The 17,772-nt window shown below is 49.7% G+C and overlaps 1 protein-coding gene across 5 annotated transcripts in view; it reads left to right on the forward strand.

Moving 5' to 3' along the window:
- The window catches only part of ST7 (suppression of tumorigenicity 7), a 96,208-nt gene that overhangs the window by 55,588 nt on the left and 22,848 nt on the right, over window positions 1–17,772 (forward strand). For all 5 annotated transcript variants that reach the window (XM_061572866.1, XM_061572868.1, XM_061572867.1 and 2 more), the window contains 5 exons: window positions 9,198–9,352; window positions 10,168–10,265; window positions 13,935–14,049; window positions 15,076–15,148; window positions 15,894–15,996. In XM_061572866.1, coding sequence (XP_061428850.1) covers window positions 9,198–9,352; window positions 10,168–10,265; window positions 13,935–14,049; window positions 15,076–15,148; window positions 15,894–15,996 — 544 coding nt within the window. The remainder of the gene's footprint in view (window positions 1–9,197; window positions 9,353–10,167; window positions 10,266–13,934; window positions 14,050–15,075; window positions 15,149–15,893; window positions 15,997–17,772) is intronic.

The raw sequence follows: 17,772 nt of genomic DNA on the forward strand, positions 1-17,772 counted from the left end.
TGTCAGCGTAGGCGAGTGTACCAAAGTATTGTCAGCATCTCTTTTATATATTCTAGATTTGAAGCTTTCGTGACTGCAGGGATTCATATTCTTAGGTTTTTTCGGTAAAGTCACATAGGTAAAAAACATTAAAAAGTAAAATAAAATAAAAAATAAAAATCACGACGTTTCGGAGGCAACACAAGCTTCCGTCTTCAGGTGGTACCGTCACAGCCACGACAGCTGTATCAAGTAATGCTGTTGTATGTGTAAAAACAATCCTCATCTTCACTGGGGGAGGGGCGGGCGTGCGGGTGGGCGGGCGAGGGGGTGTGGTGCAGGGCGTGGGTTGGGAATGACAAATTGAAAATACCGCTGTCACGTGCGTACGTATGTTGAACTTCTTTCGCACCGTACGTAGCCAGCCGTACTAATTTGAGGTGCGGGGGAAGGACAACAAACTAAACAGAAAAAGCAGTTTTAAAGCAATGAGTTTTCAATTTAGGATCATTTAAAAGTGCATAGCTCAAGTTTCTTCCTAATATCGGAGGGAAGAGGGTTCCAGACGGCCGTAGAAGTGTATCTGAAAGCGCGCGACGCAGTGACCGTCTTTGTTCGACCAGCCAAAAGCCACTGCGAGCGACCGAAGCCCGCTATTTTTAAATCCTTTATATTAAGTTCACTTGCTTGCTTGCATGCGCGCTTACGACCATGCAAATCTTTCGGTCGTTTTTTAACCCACTTCCCGTGATCCAATCGAGCTGACATTTTGCACACAGACTCGTTGTGCGTGACAATTTATTTTCGTGAAAAATTTTTTCCAAAGTTTTCCACTTTTTAGGGAAAAAAAATTTCACTAACACAATCATATATTTTTCCTAAACACAGAAAATTATTCAAGAAAACACAAATGTACAATATAAACAATCATACAAAAACTGAAAACCTTATAATCCTTATATACGACTTTCCTTATATTTAATTTAAAATACCAATGTGATAAAAATGAAACTCTTACTCAAGAAAAACAGAGATGAATAATAAAATAAAACCGATGCCACGCATATAAAGGATTTATAGTGAAAAACTTTGTTTTTACGGGTTAATTTTTTATGCTCCTGGGCGGGATCGGCAAGTTATTGTGGTTCATTTGTGGCGAGCGCTTTGTGTGTAATGAGTGCCATCTCACAACGTATTCATTCGGCAACCGTAAGCCAGTGCACACCTGGATCGGAGTGACATTTGCTCCGTATTAGCGCGAGCTCTCACTCGTCTGAGCGTGACACCCCGGTTGGCTTGTGGGGCTCGCGTTAAGTAGCGCTGTCCGTCGGAGCCCTGCCTCTTAAGCCGGTTGCGTTGTCACCGTCTCTCATTCCTCCAAACGACTCGTGACCACCGCACCACTCGCAAATAAGCACAGTGGCTGCTAATTTAACTCGTATTTTTTATACGTGTGTGTGTGTGTGTTTATAAAGAGTGGAGGTGGAGTAGTTAGCGCTCTGCGATTCGAACCCAGCAATCTGGGTTCGATTCCCGCTCATGGCCAACACCAGTGACGATTATCTGAACCGGTCGTGGGCCTCCCCTAGGTCGACTCAACCTCACTGGTGCGGTGTGTAAACATCGCCACTAGGGAGACAAAGGCAGCCGGGCGTGGTGCTGGCCACTCATTTCCTCGTGTGCCGTGCCGGCCTTCATAGGTGCTCGCGAACAGCACTTGCCCCTACAGTCTGTTAAGGCTATACAGGGGATCTTTGTCTTTTCTATATATACAGTAGATAATTGACTATAATCCAGTGGCTTTGGTGGAGGGAAGGGGGCGCTGGATTTTCAAAAAAGCCGCATAATCACGACATGAATAGCTTATTTTTTACACATCTTGTAAGACATGTTTTTAGGTGTTGTGTTTACGAAGTGAAATTGGCATAAATAAACATACAAATAGACAACAATAAACATCATATTGTAAAAAGTTACGGTATTTACTGTACCGTACTTACCGCTCCAATCACGAAGACTCTGCAAGGGGTGATGTGCGTAGCGCTTCTACTACGCTCTTGTTTCAACGACATGTGTTTGACGATCGCCGGACTGATGCAGCCTTGAGACTGGTGCTCCGACGAATGCCAAATTACACAACGCAACTTCTCGCCGGATAGCACTTTGTATTTTTAGTTTTTATTACCGTAGTTATTAGTCGTGAAAATGTATAAATACGTACAGTATTTTCATTGTTTATGTTGTATGTAGTGTATAATGTACTGTATATAATATTTGACACCCACACGGTGCCGATCGCCTGACAGGTTACAGCCTTTGGAGTGATTTTGCCGGTTTCGCCGGATCGGCCCAGACCAATGTCGGAAGCTGGATATATCGCGCGCCGGATAATTATCGATGCTCGACCGTAAGTTCGAATTCTTTTGCAACCCCGTGAATATATTGGAGCGTCGTTGCGACGCGGCCACGGCACGGTTACGAATGTGCGCAAACTACGTGACCCGCCTCCTCATCGCCGCGTTCACTTTACAAAATCGGCCTTCTCTCGTCCTTCAAGTACAGAGAGCGACGTTGGCAGCCCTCGGCGCGATGCTTCGCCTTGTCCGCTGCGTGCTAAGCGTGTGACGCGGACGTGCCGCGGATATGAAACGCGGAGCTCGGCACGCGTCCGTCAGCGGCGGTGCCGTGCTCTCAAAGGGGGAGAACGTGCAACTGGCAACGTTGCGGGCAATGGCCGCCGACCCTTCTCCGTCGCACGTGACTGGAGAGGCCAGAGGAGGGAGTGGATTTGATTGGGAGGTTTCGGAATTGTTGCTCGTTCTAGAATGGGTTCCCATGATATAGGTTTTTTTGGGTTAGATCGCGTGAATTAGATCATGTAAATTTACACGATCTAACCCAAAAAACCTATATGGATGGTATTGGTCGCTTTCGTGACTGCAGGGATTCGTCTTCTTGGTTCTTTCGGTAAAGTCACGTAGAATGGAAATAATAAAATAAAAAAAAACATCATAAAATGATTCTCACGACGTTTCGGCCACAACGCAAGCAGCCGTCCTCTTTCTGACAGACCTGTTCTTCACCTGAGGACGGCTGCTTGCGTTGTGGCCGAAACGTCGTGAGAATTATTTTATTATGTTTTATTTTTATTATTTTATTATTTCCATTCTACGTGACTTTACCGAAAGAACCAAGAAGATAGCCTAAGTGTTAAACAGAGTGGGTTCCGTTGGATTAAACGAACAAAAATGTAGAAATGTATCCACAAGCGTTTTTATTCTCTCATCGTGTATCGCTTCTTGCTGAATGCCACAGAAGGGCCACTGCCCCAAACGTCTAACTGTATTTATATTTTCTTTTTAAGGTCACAGCGTTATTGATGTGTACAGCACAAGACTTGTGTGGGTATCATGGCACAAGTCACGGAGAGGAGTTTGTGTAATTGTTGGATTTTTAATTGGGTTAGGTCGTGTAACCAAAGTGCGTTGTTAAGCCTCCTCCAACCCGACACGGCCGATTAATAAGCACCTCGCGTGAATGAAGCATGGCCAGATTTGTTTGTGCTTCAGCAGCACCCTGTGTTTTAACTGGGTCGGTACAATCTCGAGATCTGAAGCTCCTGTTAACAACCGGAGGATTCTGGATGTAACCTCCAGCGAAACATCATTACCCATTTTAAGCGTGTGTGAGATCGCTGTCCAAGAACAACACGAACAACACCGAGTGCTGCTGAAGCGGTCGTACTTTTGGCCACGTTTGATTCACGTGTGACACTTTTATTTCAGTGGCCGTGTCGGGTCGGAGGAGGGCATTCCGACACTTTTTTTCTTCCACGACCTAGCCAAATAACAAAACAAATCCCCGATTACGAATCGTAATATTGTTTCGTGAAAGCCTGACGCATTAACAAAAAAAAGGGCGCGATGTTGTTTCTTCACGTCGTATCACCGGACTTCAACCGCCGAGCTCCACTGAGCTGAGCAACTCTTTACAAGCCGCTTGCTGTCACGAGGCCGCGCGGGTAATTGTTGTGGGACCGCGATCGTTGACGCGCTTTTGGTGGACGGAGTCACGTAAGCAGCAGCGGAGTCGATGTCGGAAAGGCAAACATTTTACCTCCTTCTCCCCGTGGGAACATTGAAACAGGGGATGGCTTTATTCATAGGGCATTCGACATGCGGTTGCCATTACAGCTGGCACGGTTGCGCGTAGTCCACAGGCACATTCTATCCCCGCCAAAGCGTTGAAGGTTAATACAAGTTGTGGGTCAGAATTATTATTTATTTTTGCCTTAATTTGACAGAATTGCTTTTGCATGCACAAAATCATCCTTCTGCTCGTTCAACTTCATTGTCCACGTTGTGACGGTGATTGTTAAACACAAATTTATAGATTTTTTAAAAAGCCAATAACTAAGTTGGCGCATTCCTTGGCTGTATTTTAAGCTCGTTTGGCATGTTAACCATTGCTATGGTTTTCCTACTTCAATTGGCTGGATCCATGCAATTGTACAGAGACGATGTGGTGCTTGATACTTGGCAATAAGTTGGCTTCATCAATAGTTTAAATTGCTGAACATATTCCAACGTTTTCTGCGTTTAAATTTGGCCGCGCCCTGCGCCGGTTGAACGAGAAGCATCGAATCGTTGACCCCATCGTTCCCGATGACGTTTCCTCTAACCGCAATGCTCTGTAATGAATTTCTCAGCGGCTCGTACGTGTGACGGAGCGACCAAGGGCGGCACGCATCCTTGGCACGTTTATCCGGCAACACCTTGAGTGTTCGGGCGGAGGGTCCGATGCATGGTTGCCGCGGAGTTACGAAGAGGGCGCATCTCCATTGCAACCGTGTTATAGTGACCTCCTATAGTTCTGTCGGTAACGCATCTCCATTGGAACCATGTTATAGTGACCTCCTATAGTGCTGTTTCCTATAGCGTTGTTGGTAACGCATCCCCATTGGAACCATGTTATAGTGACCTCCTATAGTGCTGTTTCCTATAGCGCTGTCAGTAACGCATCTCCATTGGAACCATGTTATAGTGACATCCTATAGTGCTGTTTCCTATAGCGCTGTCGGTAACGCATCTCAATTGGAACCATGATGTAGTGACCTATCGTGCTGTTTCGTGTAGCGCTCCGTTTACCAAGAGCCCTTCCTGAGCGCTGTAGATGTAGCTAAGCTATTTGGTGATGCTGCTGCTGCTGTGTTGGCATCGGTGCTCAAGCACAAATAGCAACACCTCAACACACTTGTCAATAACAGCAGTGTGTGGCCTGGAAAGGGAAAGGCAAGGTTATTGTAGAATGTGTTCAATAAAATCTCTCCAACATTTTGGAAATGGTTCCAGTTTTACTCCCGACCATTGAACGGTTTTAATCAGCCCTTCATTTTTTTTCCCTCTGCGGGGATCCCCCCCCCCCCCCCCCCCACACTACATGTGACGCAGGCTTCGAGTGGTCATCTCCGGCATTTCGAGAAGAAGCGTGGCCCGGTTATTCATTACGCGCGGGCGGCCGGGCGAGCTGCAGTGCGTGGGTTGGCAGTGACAAATTGAAAATGCCGCTGTCACTTACGTACGCACGTGGAACTTATTTCGCACCGTACGTAGCCAACCAACCGTAGCTAATCGGAGGTGAGGCGGGAGGGAAGGATCACAAACTGAACACAAAAAGTATTTAAAAAGAGTGAAGATGAGAAAAGGAGGGAGGGAGGGCGGGGGGGGGGGGGGGTGGTGGCGGTTGGGGTAGGGCGAGATGAAGAGCAAGTGGCGTGTGTGGGGTGCGTTGCGTGCTTGGTGGGGTGCGTGGCGATGTGGTGCATGGCGATGTGGTACATGGCATAGTGGTGGGGTGGTGGTGTGGTGGTGGGGGTGAGTGGGGTGGTGGTGGGGTGCGTGGCGTGGTGGCGTGGTGGCGGGTTGCGTGGCGATGGGGTGCATGCGTAGTGGGGTGGTGGTGGGGGGTGCATGAGGTAGTTGTGTGTGGTGGGTTGGTGGTGGTGGTTGTGTGTGGTGGGGTGGTGGTGGTGGTGGTTGTGTGTGGTGGGGTGGTGGGGTGTGTGAGGTGGTTGTGTGTGGCGTGGTGGTGGGGTGCATGCGTAGTGGGGTGGTGGTGGGGTGCATGAGGTAGTTGTGTGTGGTGGGTTGGTGGTGGTGGTTGTGTGTGGTGGGGTGGTGGTGCGTGGTGTGGTGTGTGAGGTGGTTGTGTGTGGGGTGCGTGCTGTCCGTCTCTCCACGGTGGAGAGAGCCGGTCGTTGCGCCGTCTCGGTGGCTGCGGCGTGCACGAGGTCGTCAAGGCCTCTCGCCGTGGCGGTGCCAGTGAGCTGTGGCAGCCGGCCCCTGGAGCCGACGCCTGACCACACCGGTACCTCTTTGTTGACTGATTTGGGGGTAGGGATTGGCGTTGGGTTGGGAGCCGGTGAGCATTTCATAAATGTAGCACGCCTATTCTCACGGGAATGTCTGTGTTGTGAAGTCGCCCGGAACAGGAATGAACATTATTAGCCGTTTGTGCCACGTCACGGCGCGGTAGCGCGCACGTTGGATCCATTTGGCGTGGCGTGCCGTGCCGTGCGCACATTTCCGACGCGGGGGGGGGGAGGGGCGGGGGGGGGGGCAGTATTTTGACAACGTTTTTGTGGCCTCCTTCGCGGGACGGGACAGAGAGCCACTTTTGAGTGCTTGTTGCTCTGGAGGCAGATGAGTGTGTGTTATGATTTTCTTGCTCATGGGGCATGCTGGAGATGACAGGTGGGGTATACTGTTTGCTGACAGACAGCACATGCTTTGCAGCGTTCATGATGTTCCCGGGTGATGCTGCGGAGTTGAGAACCTCGCCGACGCCATGTAGAGACATCGCCTCCGCTGGCTACCTTATTTTGTGTCCACGTTGGGAAAACATTGAGTAAGTTTTGTCACATTCGGAAATGGCTATATATATATACAGTGAGAAACAGAATTTACACTCGGCTCATCTCTGCATTTTTCTTTTGTTCGAGCCAATGTAAACCATTATAGAACCGGCAACACTTCAGTACCCATGTAAACATTAACCGGTAAATCATTTTTATTTTACCGGTTAAGGCTCGCTCGGCGAGATAGCTATTTTTCAGAAGTGACCTGGCCACAAATGATAGCTCAACGTAGTGGCTTATCGCGTGGAAATCTTCTTTCGTACGGCTGATGTGGATGCAGAGCAACGACTACAATGTCACGCTCAGGGGGTCAAGCCAGATAACTGCGTCAAGAGCAGCGGCGTAGTGTATCGCAGTGATGTCTTCTTCGTATTTGTGGATTGGGCATTGCGTCCTTATACGTTGTACAGTCTGTTCTGGATGACCACAGTCGCACGCCGGAGAGTTTTTAATTCATTTGTGCATCAGGTGTCTGCGTCCGCCATGGTTTGTGCAGTGGATGCGGTTTAGGATGGGGTGAGGTTAGAGGAGCGGTCCAAAATTTCACTCGCAATCACTGGCCAAATAAAAACATCCTACTAAACTAAGCTTTTTTTTTTACATCACGTAAGGCCCACTGAGCTACATAGCTCTATTTCGAAAAGCGACCTGGCCACAAACGATATCTCAAAAAAAAAGTGTCGGCCTGTCAATGCAGCCAAATGATCTAAACGCAACAATCTTAAACATCGAATATACGAGAATCGTCTTCTATGAGCGTTCTTACTCGGCGTTGGGTGTTGAAAACAGATCTGGCGGTGCCACTCAGGGGCCCCGTCCATTGCGTTGTTCCACCCAGAGCGCCGTCCATCGCAACACTTGCAGGCGAGGGAAAAAAAATGTTGACCTTGTTTTTTGTATGATAAGTAAATGTATTTTATATATATATATAACAAGGATAGGCACAATGTATTTCCAAATGAAAAACATTTTGTTCATAAGGTGAGAGAAATTAACAACCGGAGATGAACTTTTAGAGATTTTTTTTCATTGAAAAATTAGCAGCAACATCTTCAAATGCTTGTGTGTAGATGGACGACATCTGTCCAGCGGCTGGACGAAGTACCGCGTGGGACAAGCGGAGTGACGGTGACAGCGGTAGTTACATGGGGCGGCAGTCTCAATTGTAGAAAGTTATCACTGGAGGCCTAACGAAACAGAAGTGCCTCGGGCCTACAAGAACCTTAATCTGGGCGCTGTCATTGCCCCGGGTTCTCCGGCGGCTCTGTCAAGTTCCGCGTCGTTGTCCCTGCTGTCAAAAAAAAAAGCGTCGCAAATGTTGCATTTCTGGAAATTTCCACCAAAAAAAAAATTGGGGGAAAAAATTCGAATAATGTTTATTCTGTAACACGGAGAAAAAAAAGATCATCCGTGGCGCATTTTATAACACGGTTCAAATGTGTTTGTACTTTAAGCATTGTTGTGTGTGTTGTGCGCGGTTGGTTTTTGGATGTGACCTTGCTCGGGGTAGTTTTGACTTTTGCGATGCCTCTGCTCCCAGAACAAATGTGCGCCTTGCTTGGCTGCCGATGAGGAATGGATGTAGATCGGCTTGCGCGCGCCCCCTTCCCACCTCTTTATTATACCAAAAACGCGGAGGCTTACTTGCACCTGCACCTCACTCTTTTCTGGCGCCCGTTGCTCCCACACGTTTGCGCCATCTCTTTCGACCCGCGTGCGTCATGTCACCGTTTATAAGACGACAAAAAATGGCGCTTACTTGCACCTGCGGGATCGAACCCACGACCTCCTGCATACTGGGCGAGGTAGTTGACATTTCCTAGCCACCGTGATGATGATGAGAGAGAGAGAGACACCGCAAACTCCAAATATACAGCAGGCGTCAGGGTCGGGATCGAACCCACGACCTCCTGCATACCGGGAGAGGTAGTTGACATACTCTTAGTTCTTTCGGTAAAGTCACGTAGGATAAAAAATGAAATTAATAAAAAATTTAAACAATAAAATCACGACGTTTCGGAGGCAATACACAGCAAAAAATCTGTATCAAGATGTGACAGTTTCACCTGAAGACGGAAGCTTGTGTTGCCTCCGAAACGTCGTGATTTTATTGTTTTTATTTTTTATTAATTTTAATTTCATTTTTTACCTACGTGACTTTACCGAAAGAACTAAGAATATGAATCCTTGCAGTCACGAAAGCTTCAAATCTAGAGGTAGTTGACATCTCGCCACCGTATGATGCGTGGTTGGAGGTCATCGTGCTGGAGTCGATGGCGTGTGTCTGTGCTGCGATCGCCAGGTGCGCCTCCGCCTACATCCTGTTGGCGGAGGAAGAAGCCACGACCATCGTCGAGGCGGAGCGGCTCTTCAAGCTGGCGCTCAAGGCCGGAGAATCGTGCTACAGGCGCAGCCAGCAACTCCAGCACCACAGCACGCAGCACGAAGCGCAGCACAGTGAGCGCATGCCGCACACAGCGCACCGCACGGAGAGTGTGGCACAGAGCGTACCGCACAGAGAGCGTGGCACCGAGCACGTAGCACAGAGCGCACTCCACAGAGGGCGTGGTATAGGGTGAACCCCACAGAGGGCATGGTATAGGGTGCACCGCACAGAGGGCGTGGCACAGAGGGCGTGGTATAGGGTGAACCCCACAGAGGGCGTGGTATAGGGTGAACCCCACAGAGGGCGTGGCACAGAGGGCGTGGTATAGGGTGCACCGCACAGAGGGCGTGGTATAGGGTGAACCACACAGCGCACCGCACAGAGTGCGTGGTATAGGGTGAACCCCACAGAGGGTGTGGTATAGGTTGAACCCCACAGAGGGTGTGGTATAGGTTGAACCCCACAGAGGGTGTGGTGTAGAGCGTGCCGCACTGAGCGTGGAGCGGCACAGCGAGTGTGGTGGTTGACGCTCGTTACAAAGTCGGAGCGCTGCCGGAACTCCGCAGGGTTGCGCCGCTCCCCGGCTGTGCAGCGCCCTGCCCAGCGTTGTTTGCAGTTCTGAGACAAAGGCCATGTGGTTTGAACCCCACCTCAAGACGCATTGATTCTCTCCCGTTGTCGGTTCTCTTAATTCGCTTCTAAACGTCTTTGTCTTCCCTCCCGTTGGCGGACACGTTTTGGTATTCATCGCGATGTACAGCACCGTGAGCAACTTTGTGGAAAGGCACTTTATAAACGCACCTTTATTAGAATAATACGAATAAATGTGGTGAAGCGGGCGATAGGCGCTGACGATGATTCCCTGCGCGCGCGCGTGACGTGGCAGGACGGGACACCAACGTACTGGTGTACATTAAGCGGCGGCTCGCCATGTGCGCTCGCAAGCTGGGCCGCACGAGGGAGGCCGTCAAAATGATGAGAGACGTAAGTGACGCGCGCCTCTCCCTCGCCGCGTCGCTCGAACCCCGCGTCAAATGAACCCGCGGAGTCCCCCGGCGGATCCGATTTAGCGCAGTTTGGCTGCGTGCAGCGTGGAAGAAGTTCGACGCCACGCGCGCACTATGTGTGTGTGTGCGCGTGGTGTCGAACTTCTGCTTTTGCGAGGCCTCCACCCGACATCAGCGCGCGCTGAAGGCCTCGTCACGTCGATGCCGTCAATGGCAGTCCTGCGATGCCACATTCAGTCTCCCTCGGCCAGTCGGTCTGCCTCCGGAACTTGTCCATTGTCTCTCATGCATCGGCCGGTCGGTCTGCCTCCCGGCACGGCGCTCCGGTTCTCGTGATTTTTAAGCATATTTTATTTTTGTCCTGCTACCAAGCGTCCTCTCCTGGATTATTAAATGTTTATAATTTGCGTTACTTCCCTGATCCATGCGCTCCTCTTTCTGTCTCTCTCTCTCCTGAATTCCCAACATGCATCTCTCTCCTTCGTTCTTGGCATGCGTTTAATTTTCTTGTTGAAAATCGGCCAGAGAGCTTAGGTTTCAAATGGTTATAGCCCAGACTATTCTTAGAAATATATATATTTTTTTACTTTGGGCAGCCCTAGGTCTACAATGGGCTATATATGGAGGCTTTAAGGTGTGCTGAATCTAAATTTAAATAATTTTTTACCATCAGAAACGCTTTAAAAAGTGAAAAGTTATTTCTTTTTGGTCCCAATTCACTTCCATGCCTGCTATCGGTGTCGTATCATCCGAGAAAGAAGAACCATTCGGAGCACAATGCGGCGAAAGCGGTGCATCGCCTTGTGTCAGTGAACGGGCCCAGGAAGACGATCTCGCTAAAATCACTACGACCGGGGGCCACTGCAGCCGACTTGTTGACCTGCGGCAAGGGGTCGCGCCTTGCCGATGCCCTGCAAAGCGGTGTTCGTCGCAATGCCACAGAACGAACCGAGCAAAGTCCCGGTGCTGGAATTCGATCGAGTGAAGTGAAAAAAAGACAAAATGTTATTATTCAACAGTTTGTCGTTAAGTGATTAGTCGTGGACAGGGATGGTCGTTAAGAGGGGTTCTACCGTATTTCTAAAACCAATAGAGCTTGCTTGCAATTACTTTTCAGTTACTGGTGTGTGTTTATATTCACACGGTAGTGTAGCAGGCAGCACGCTGCGCTTACGAACCTGCGCGACCTCGACACCGGTGACGATTATTTGAACTGGGCTTCTCCTAGGTCGATTCGGCCTCAAATGAGTACCCGCTGTGGCGTGTAAACATTTCCACTGCGGAGACAAAGGCGGCCTGGCATGGTGCTGGCCACAACCACCTGCTTGTGTGCCGTGCCAGCCTTCATAGGTGCTTGCTTAACAGCACTTGCTCCAACAGTCTGAAAAGGAAATACGAGGGATATTTGTTTTTGTATTCACACACTGTATATATATATACACACAGGGTATCCATGAAGATCTCATCCATTATTATTAAAGAATTATAATTCGACAGCAGTTTGGAACGGCGTTGGGTGAATGTTGTGGTTTATGTGGCGGAAAAGTTTGCCAAAAAATGAGAAGCTTGAGTGATTTTCAAGAGCACGTAACGAGAGGCATTTGAAACGACCGCACGCTCGCGACATGTCTGGCGAGCACACCTGCGATCGCGTCAAACGTCGACGTCCGCTGCCGGCAGGGCCGCACGACTGCGGGCTGAGAGGAACCAGACTCGCGCGAACACACAACTGGCAGAGCGTTCACGCCTGCGTGAGCCGTGAGCGGGAATCGAACTCGGGGTCGCCAGGTTCGTAGCGCTCGCCGCTACGCTACCACCTCCCCACAAGCGAGCACCTAACAAACAAAGAATAAACTAACCCATAAAACTAAGTTTTTCACTATAAATCCTTTATATGCATGGCATCGGTTTTATTTTATTATTCATTTCTGTTTTTCTTGAGTAAGAGTTTCATTTTTATCACATTGGTATTCTAAATAAAATCTGAAAAAAAAATTTCCTAAAAAGTGGAAAATTTTGGAAACATTTTTTCACGAAAATAAATTGTCACGCACAACGAGTCTGTGTGCAAAATGTCAGCTCGATTGTATCACGGGAAGTGGGTTAAAAAACGACCGAAAGATTTGCACGGTCGTAAGCGCGCAAGCAAGCAAATGAACTTAATATAAAGGATTTAAAAAAAGATCCCCCGTGTATCGCCTTATCTGTTGCCTTTGCTTGTTTGGCGTTCGCGAACAGCACTTGCCCCAACAGTTTGTACGGGGGATCTTTATCTTTGTTCATTTCCAGTTTTACAGTTTTACCGACCGCTCTCTCATTATAATGCCTGCCTCCTGTAGTGGGCTGTACCTTCGCGGACGCCCTGTATACGCCCAGCGCGCGCGTACGGAACGTCGGCGCAGACGTTGCATCGTCTACGCAGACTTTGCGTCGTTTACGTTGAACCTGGGAGGGCAGGGTGGTGCAGTGTGGGGTGACGCTCGTGACCTCATTGCGTGATTGATAGTTGATCAAATATGCAGTTTGTATTCATATCGGGAACGTAACGCCCTATTATATCATTGTTTCTTAGCGTCGTTCTGACGTACGGCACTTTTTCTGGAGGGTAACCTGACTTCGGTTCGAGGGCGGCCTGTATTACATTACATTGACGGCAAGCAGTTAATGCGTACACACACTTATTTCTGAGTGCGTGTGCACATCTGCGCTCACCCACAATCGTACACCCGCACACCCACACACCCACACACCCGTACACCCGCGACCAGACTGATCGCTCCGTCTCATCCACAGCGCGTTCAGCCACCACACTGCAGCTCACAACAACTCACCTACCCACCCACTCACTAACAACACTGCAGGTCTCAGCAACACACAAGACAACGATAAAAATCCCCTCCTTTAGCCTTAACAGACTGTTGGGGCAAGTGGTCATGTCCGGCCGCCTTTGCCTCTCCAGTGGCAATGTTTACACACTGCACCAAGGTGCTCATTTGAGGCTCAGTCGACCTAGGGGAGGCCCAGGACCGGTTCAGATAATCGTCACTGGTGTCGACCGTGAGCAGGAATCGAACCCAGGTGGCCGGGTTCGTAGTGCAGCCCACTAACTGTTAGGCTACCGCTCTCAACAACCCACTCACCACACCCACTCACCACACCCACTCACCACACCCATTCAACACACCCACTCACCACACCCACTCACCACTCACCACACCCACTCACCACACTCACTCGCCACACCCACTCGCCACACCCACTCACCACACCCACTCACCACACTAACTCCACCACACCCACTCACCACACCCACTCACCAAACTGCAGGTCTCAACACTTTCTGCTTCTTCTCGTGCGCTGCTCCGCTTCGTAATTTTCTCCCATCCTCTTTCCATCCCTAAGCTCGTAGACTAACCTTGCTCAATGTCAAGAAGACAACATTTATTTATGATGTTAAGTTGCTGAGCGTTTAAGATTCTGGGCCCTTTCGGGCCTGCGTTCGGCAATTGTGTTACACAAAAAGAAAAAAAGAAACATTAATTACAATAATTAAATAAAACGTTTACAAACAAACGGGAGGTGTTCTTTAACGATCGTTGTTCATAACTCACGTTTCGAATTGCATATTTGCTTCTTTTTTTTGCAGCTCATGAAAGAGTTCCCTCTACCAAATGTGTTAAATATTCATGAAAATTTACTGGAAGCTCTCCTGGAGCTACAGGCCTACGCAGATGTGCAAGCCGTGCTGGCCAAGTATGACGGTAATGCCGGCTGTGATGGTGGTGATGACGGCTGTGATGGTGATGGTAGTGATGAGGCTGGCTATGATGATGATGGTGGTGGTGGTGATGGCCGTGATGATGATGGTGGTGATGCTAGCTGTGGTGGTGGTGCCAGCTGTGATGATGGTGGTGATACCGGCTTTGATGATGGTGATTATGCCGCCTGTGTTAACTCCTGTGTCTCTACCACCGTGTGACTCACTCATCTGCCACTGCACCCTCAACCTGAGACTGAGGCCAGTGAGGGCAGCAGTGAGGGTGGCACTGGGACTGAGGGCAGTGAGGGCAGCAGTGAGTGTGGCACTGGGACTGAGGGCAGTGAGGGTGGCACTGGGAGTGAGGGCAGTGAGGGTGGCACTGGGACTGAGGGCAGTGAGTGTGGCACTGGGACTGAGGGCAGTGAGGGTGGCACTGGGACTGAGGGCAGTGAGGGTGGCACTGGGACTGAGGGCAGTGAGGGCAGCAGTGAGGGTGGCACTGGGACTGAGGGCAGTGAGGGTGGCACTGGGAGTGAGGGCAGTGAGGGTGGCACTGGGACTGAGGGCAGTGAGTGTGGCACTGGGACTGAGGGCAGTGAGGGTGGCACTGGGACTGAGGGCAGTGAGGGTGGCACTGGGACTGAGGGCAGTGAGGGCAGCAGTGAGGGTGGCACTGGGACTGAGGGCAGTGAGAGGGGGCCGCTCTCCGTGCCCTCACCGTCTCAGGAGTGGTTGCGTTAAGGCCGGACCAAGCGTCCGCCAACGCCTCTTTCGTCGATTCTGCCTCTTGCCACACGGATCTATGTCGCGCCTTTCGCTATTGAAGGCTTCTTCGCTCGGACTTGCATTGACGCCTGGTTCCGTGGCGTATTCTACCCGGGTTCAGTTTGTGTTTTGAGTAGACTTGACGCTGATACGCGATGCAGATCATTAACGCTGCTGTGTATATAGTTATTTTCACGTGCAATGTTGTATTTTTTTGTAATTTTGTTGTGTGTGTGTCTGTGTTTTTGTACTCTTGTTGCAGACATAAGTTTGCCAAAATCAGCAACAATATGTTACACAGCAGCGCTGCTCAAAGCCAGGGCGGTCTGCGACAAGTGAGTAGTTTGCATGTGATGGTGGTGGTGATGGTGGTGTCGGCTGTTATGGTGGTGGTGGTTATGCTGGCTGTGATGGTGGTGGTGATGGTGGTGTTGGCTGTTTTGGTGGTGGTGGTGGTAGTTATGCTGGCTGTGATGGTGGTGGTGGTCATGGTGGTGTTGGCTGTTATGGTGGCGGTGGTGATGCCAGCTGTGATGGTCATGCTACCTGTGATGGTCATGCCACCTGTGATGGTGATAGTGGTGGTGGTGGGTGATGATCTTGGCTGTGATGGTGATGGTGGTGACACAGGCTGCGATGGCTTCTGTGTCTCGCCTGCCACTGTGTGCTCAACTGTCAAGGCCCCCATCTTGTGCTGCGAGTGCGGGCAGTACTGGTAGTGAGGACATTGCTAGGAGCGAGAGCGCAGTGCTGAACTGCGTTGGCGCACGCCAAGCGTAGGACTCGCACACACAGCCGCCGTGCCGGTCTCTGTAGCCCTGAGTGGTTTAAAAACGTCTTCGTTTCGCTCGTAGAGTCCCATCTGACTCTCCGAAATCAGTTTTTTGATGGGGAAAAAACTTTGTGGACAGTTTTCTGTTTTCACAACGGCTCAGTACTTCTGGCCGCATTTTCTAAGGCCCGCGGCCCATGCACTGAAATCTAGGAATTAAGGAATTAAGATTTGATCGGCCGGTAATGGTGCGGCACTCCTCCCGCTTGCCCCCCCCCCCGTGTGCCCCCCCCTTTCCCCGTGTGCAGATTCTCCCCAGAGACGGCCTCCAAGCGGGGGCTGAGCACAGCAGAGATGAACGCAGTGGAGGCGATTCACAGAGCTGTGGAGTTCAACCCCCATGTGCCCAAGGTGAGCCGATGTCTGGTCGGGGTCTTCACCGCACCGTTGCGCGCTAGGCGTGGCCCTTGTTTCCTATCGCTTTTCATTTGACAAACTATTCAAATGCCGCGCCACCAACTCTCTTTAAGCATGGCGGGCTTTATATTCATGTTACCTCGCCTGGTATGCAAGAGATCCCGACCCTGACGCCTGTATATTTGGAGTGTGCGTGTCTCTCTCCCCGTGGTCGTGTGGATTTTTATCCAGGTCCTCTGGTTTTTCTCTCTCCGCATTTAGAAACAACATCAAGCGTTTCGGGTCTCTGGCTGCTATAAAGCCACTTCGTTGAGCTATCATTTGTGGTGGCTGGGTCACTTCTGAAATAGAGCTACATAGCTCAGTGGGCCTCACTTGGTAAAGTAAATTTTAAAAAACTTGATTTGAAGCTTCATTTAGGTATTTGGCAAACCACTTTCAGTCAGCGATCCTCTAAAGTTCCAACGTGGCTTAGTGGTTTGTGATTTTAGGATGAGGGATTTTGGGGGCGGGGGGGTGGCGACAAGGATGACAAAATAGATACGCAGAAACAACGTGTCCTGCATGTCACTGCATCTCAACAATGTACGTTAAACACGCTGCTCCCGATTGTTTCCCTGACCGCGAGGGGGCGGCGAGCCTCGGAGTCCCACGGTCGATCCCGTACTTTAAAGGGGGATGTATTAAGCCGAGTTTTTGTTAGACGTTACTCGCTGGTTTCCACCCACTTTTTGAAATATTCTTAGTATCCTGGGTTCTTGAATGGCAATTTGAACAAAATAATGTATGTAACAAATAGAAATATTATATAATAGCCCGAGATTGTTCTGTGTTTATTCATCTGTGGCCTTGTGTGCACTAACGCACACTATTCGCTCCTTAAATTGTTCAATATAATAGTAATGTTTTTACTCTATGAGACATCTCCTTTACCAGTGGCAAAATATAGTGATAGGTTTTTACCCTTTCAACTGGTACAAAAACTGACACCTTTATACAAGGCATCATGTTTGCAATAACCACAACACAAGCGGTCAAAATGCAAACAAAAAGAAACAACTCTGATGATGATAATCATTTGCACTGTCCTTGAAGTTGATTGAGCTTCGCCGTCGTTCATTGCAAATTGCCTCTGTCACGGTCCCTTGAGGAGCCGCAGACAAGATGCAATGGCAGCCAGGGCGGGTTAGCTGGCGATACAGACAGTTGCCCCGAAGCCCGACAACCCTCTATACACACACATATATACTACAATGTACTTCAGGCAACGAACAAGCGCGAGTGAGAGGACATCGGCGCACCCGGAGAGAACCCCCCCCCCGCGTCACGTGGCGACATTTTATCCCGTATAGAAGAGACGGTTGACGGGGGGTGGGGGGGGGTCGGATGATGGGGGGGGGGGCGGGGGTTCGGTGGAGGGGGGGACGGTGGGGGGCAGGAGGATGATGGGGGGGGGCCGGGGATACGGTGGGGGGGATGAGGGGGGGGGATAGCAGTGGGTGAAAAGAAGCAGTGCTCAGGTGTGGTGGCACTCCATGAATGACCTCTTGACCTCAAGTCCTCAAATAACCAAAAAAAATAACACTTATATTCGATCCAAACGTTTTTATTATCCGTTTTTTTTTTTGACCAAAATGTTATTGCCTTGTTTCTGTAAGCTCTTGAAAGTTCGTTTTTTTGTACTGTTTGTTAATGTGTTTAAAATGTTCTCTGTCACTTTTACAACAAAGCTTTAAATTATTCGAAAGATCTAAATATTACCCAGCAATT

The sequence above is a fragment of the Lethenteron reissneri genome, chromosome 51 (assembly GCF_015708825.2).
Source record: "Lethenteron reissneri isolate LAM-NWPU_2019-01 chromosome 51, ASM1570882v1, whole genome shotgun sequence".
Taxonomy (NCBI): Eukaryota; Metazoa; Chordata; class Hyperoartia; order Petromyzontiformes; family Petromyzontidae; genus Lethenteron; species Lethenteron reissneri.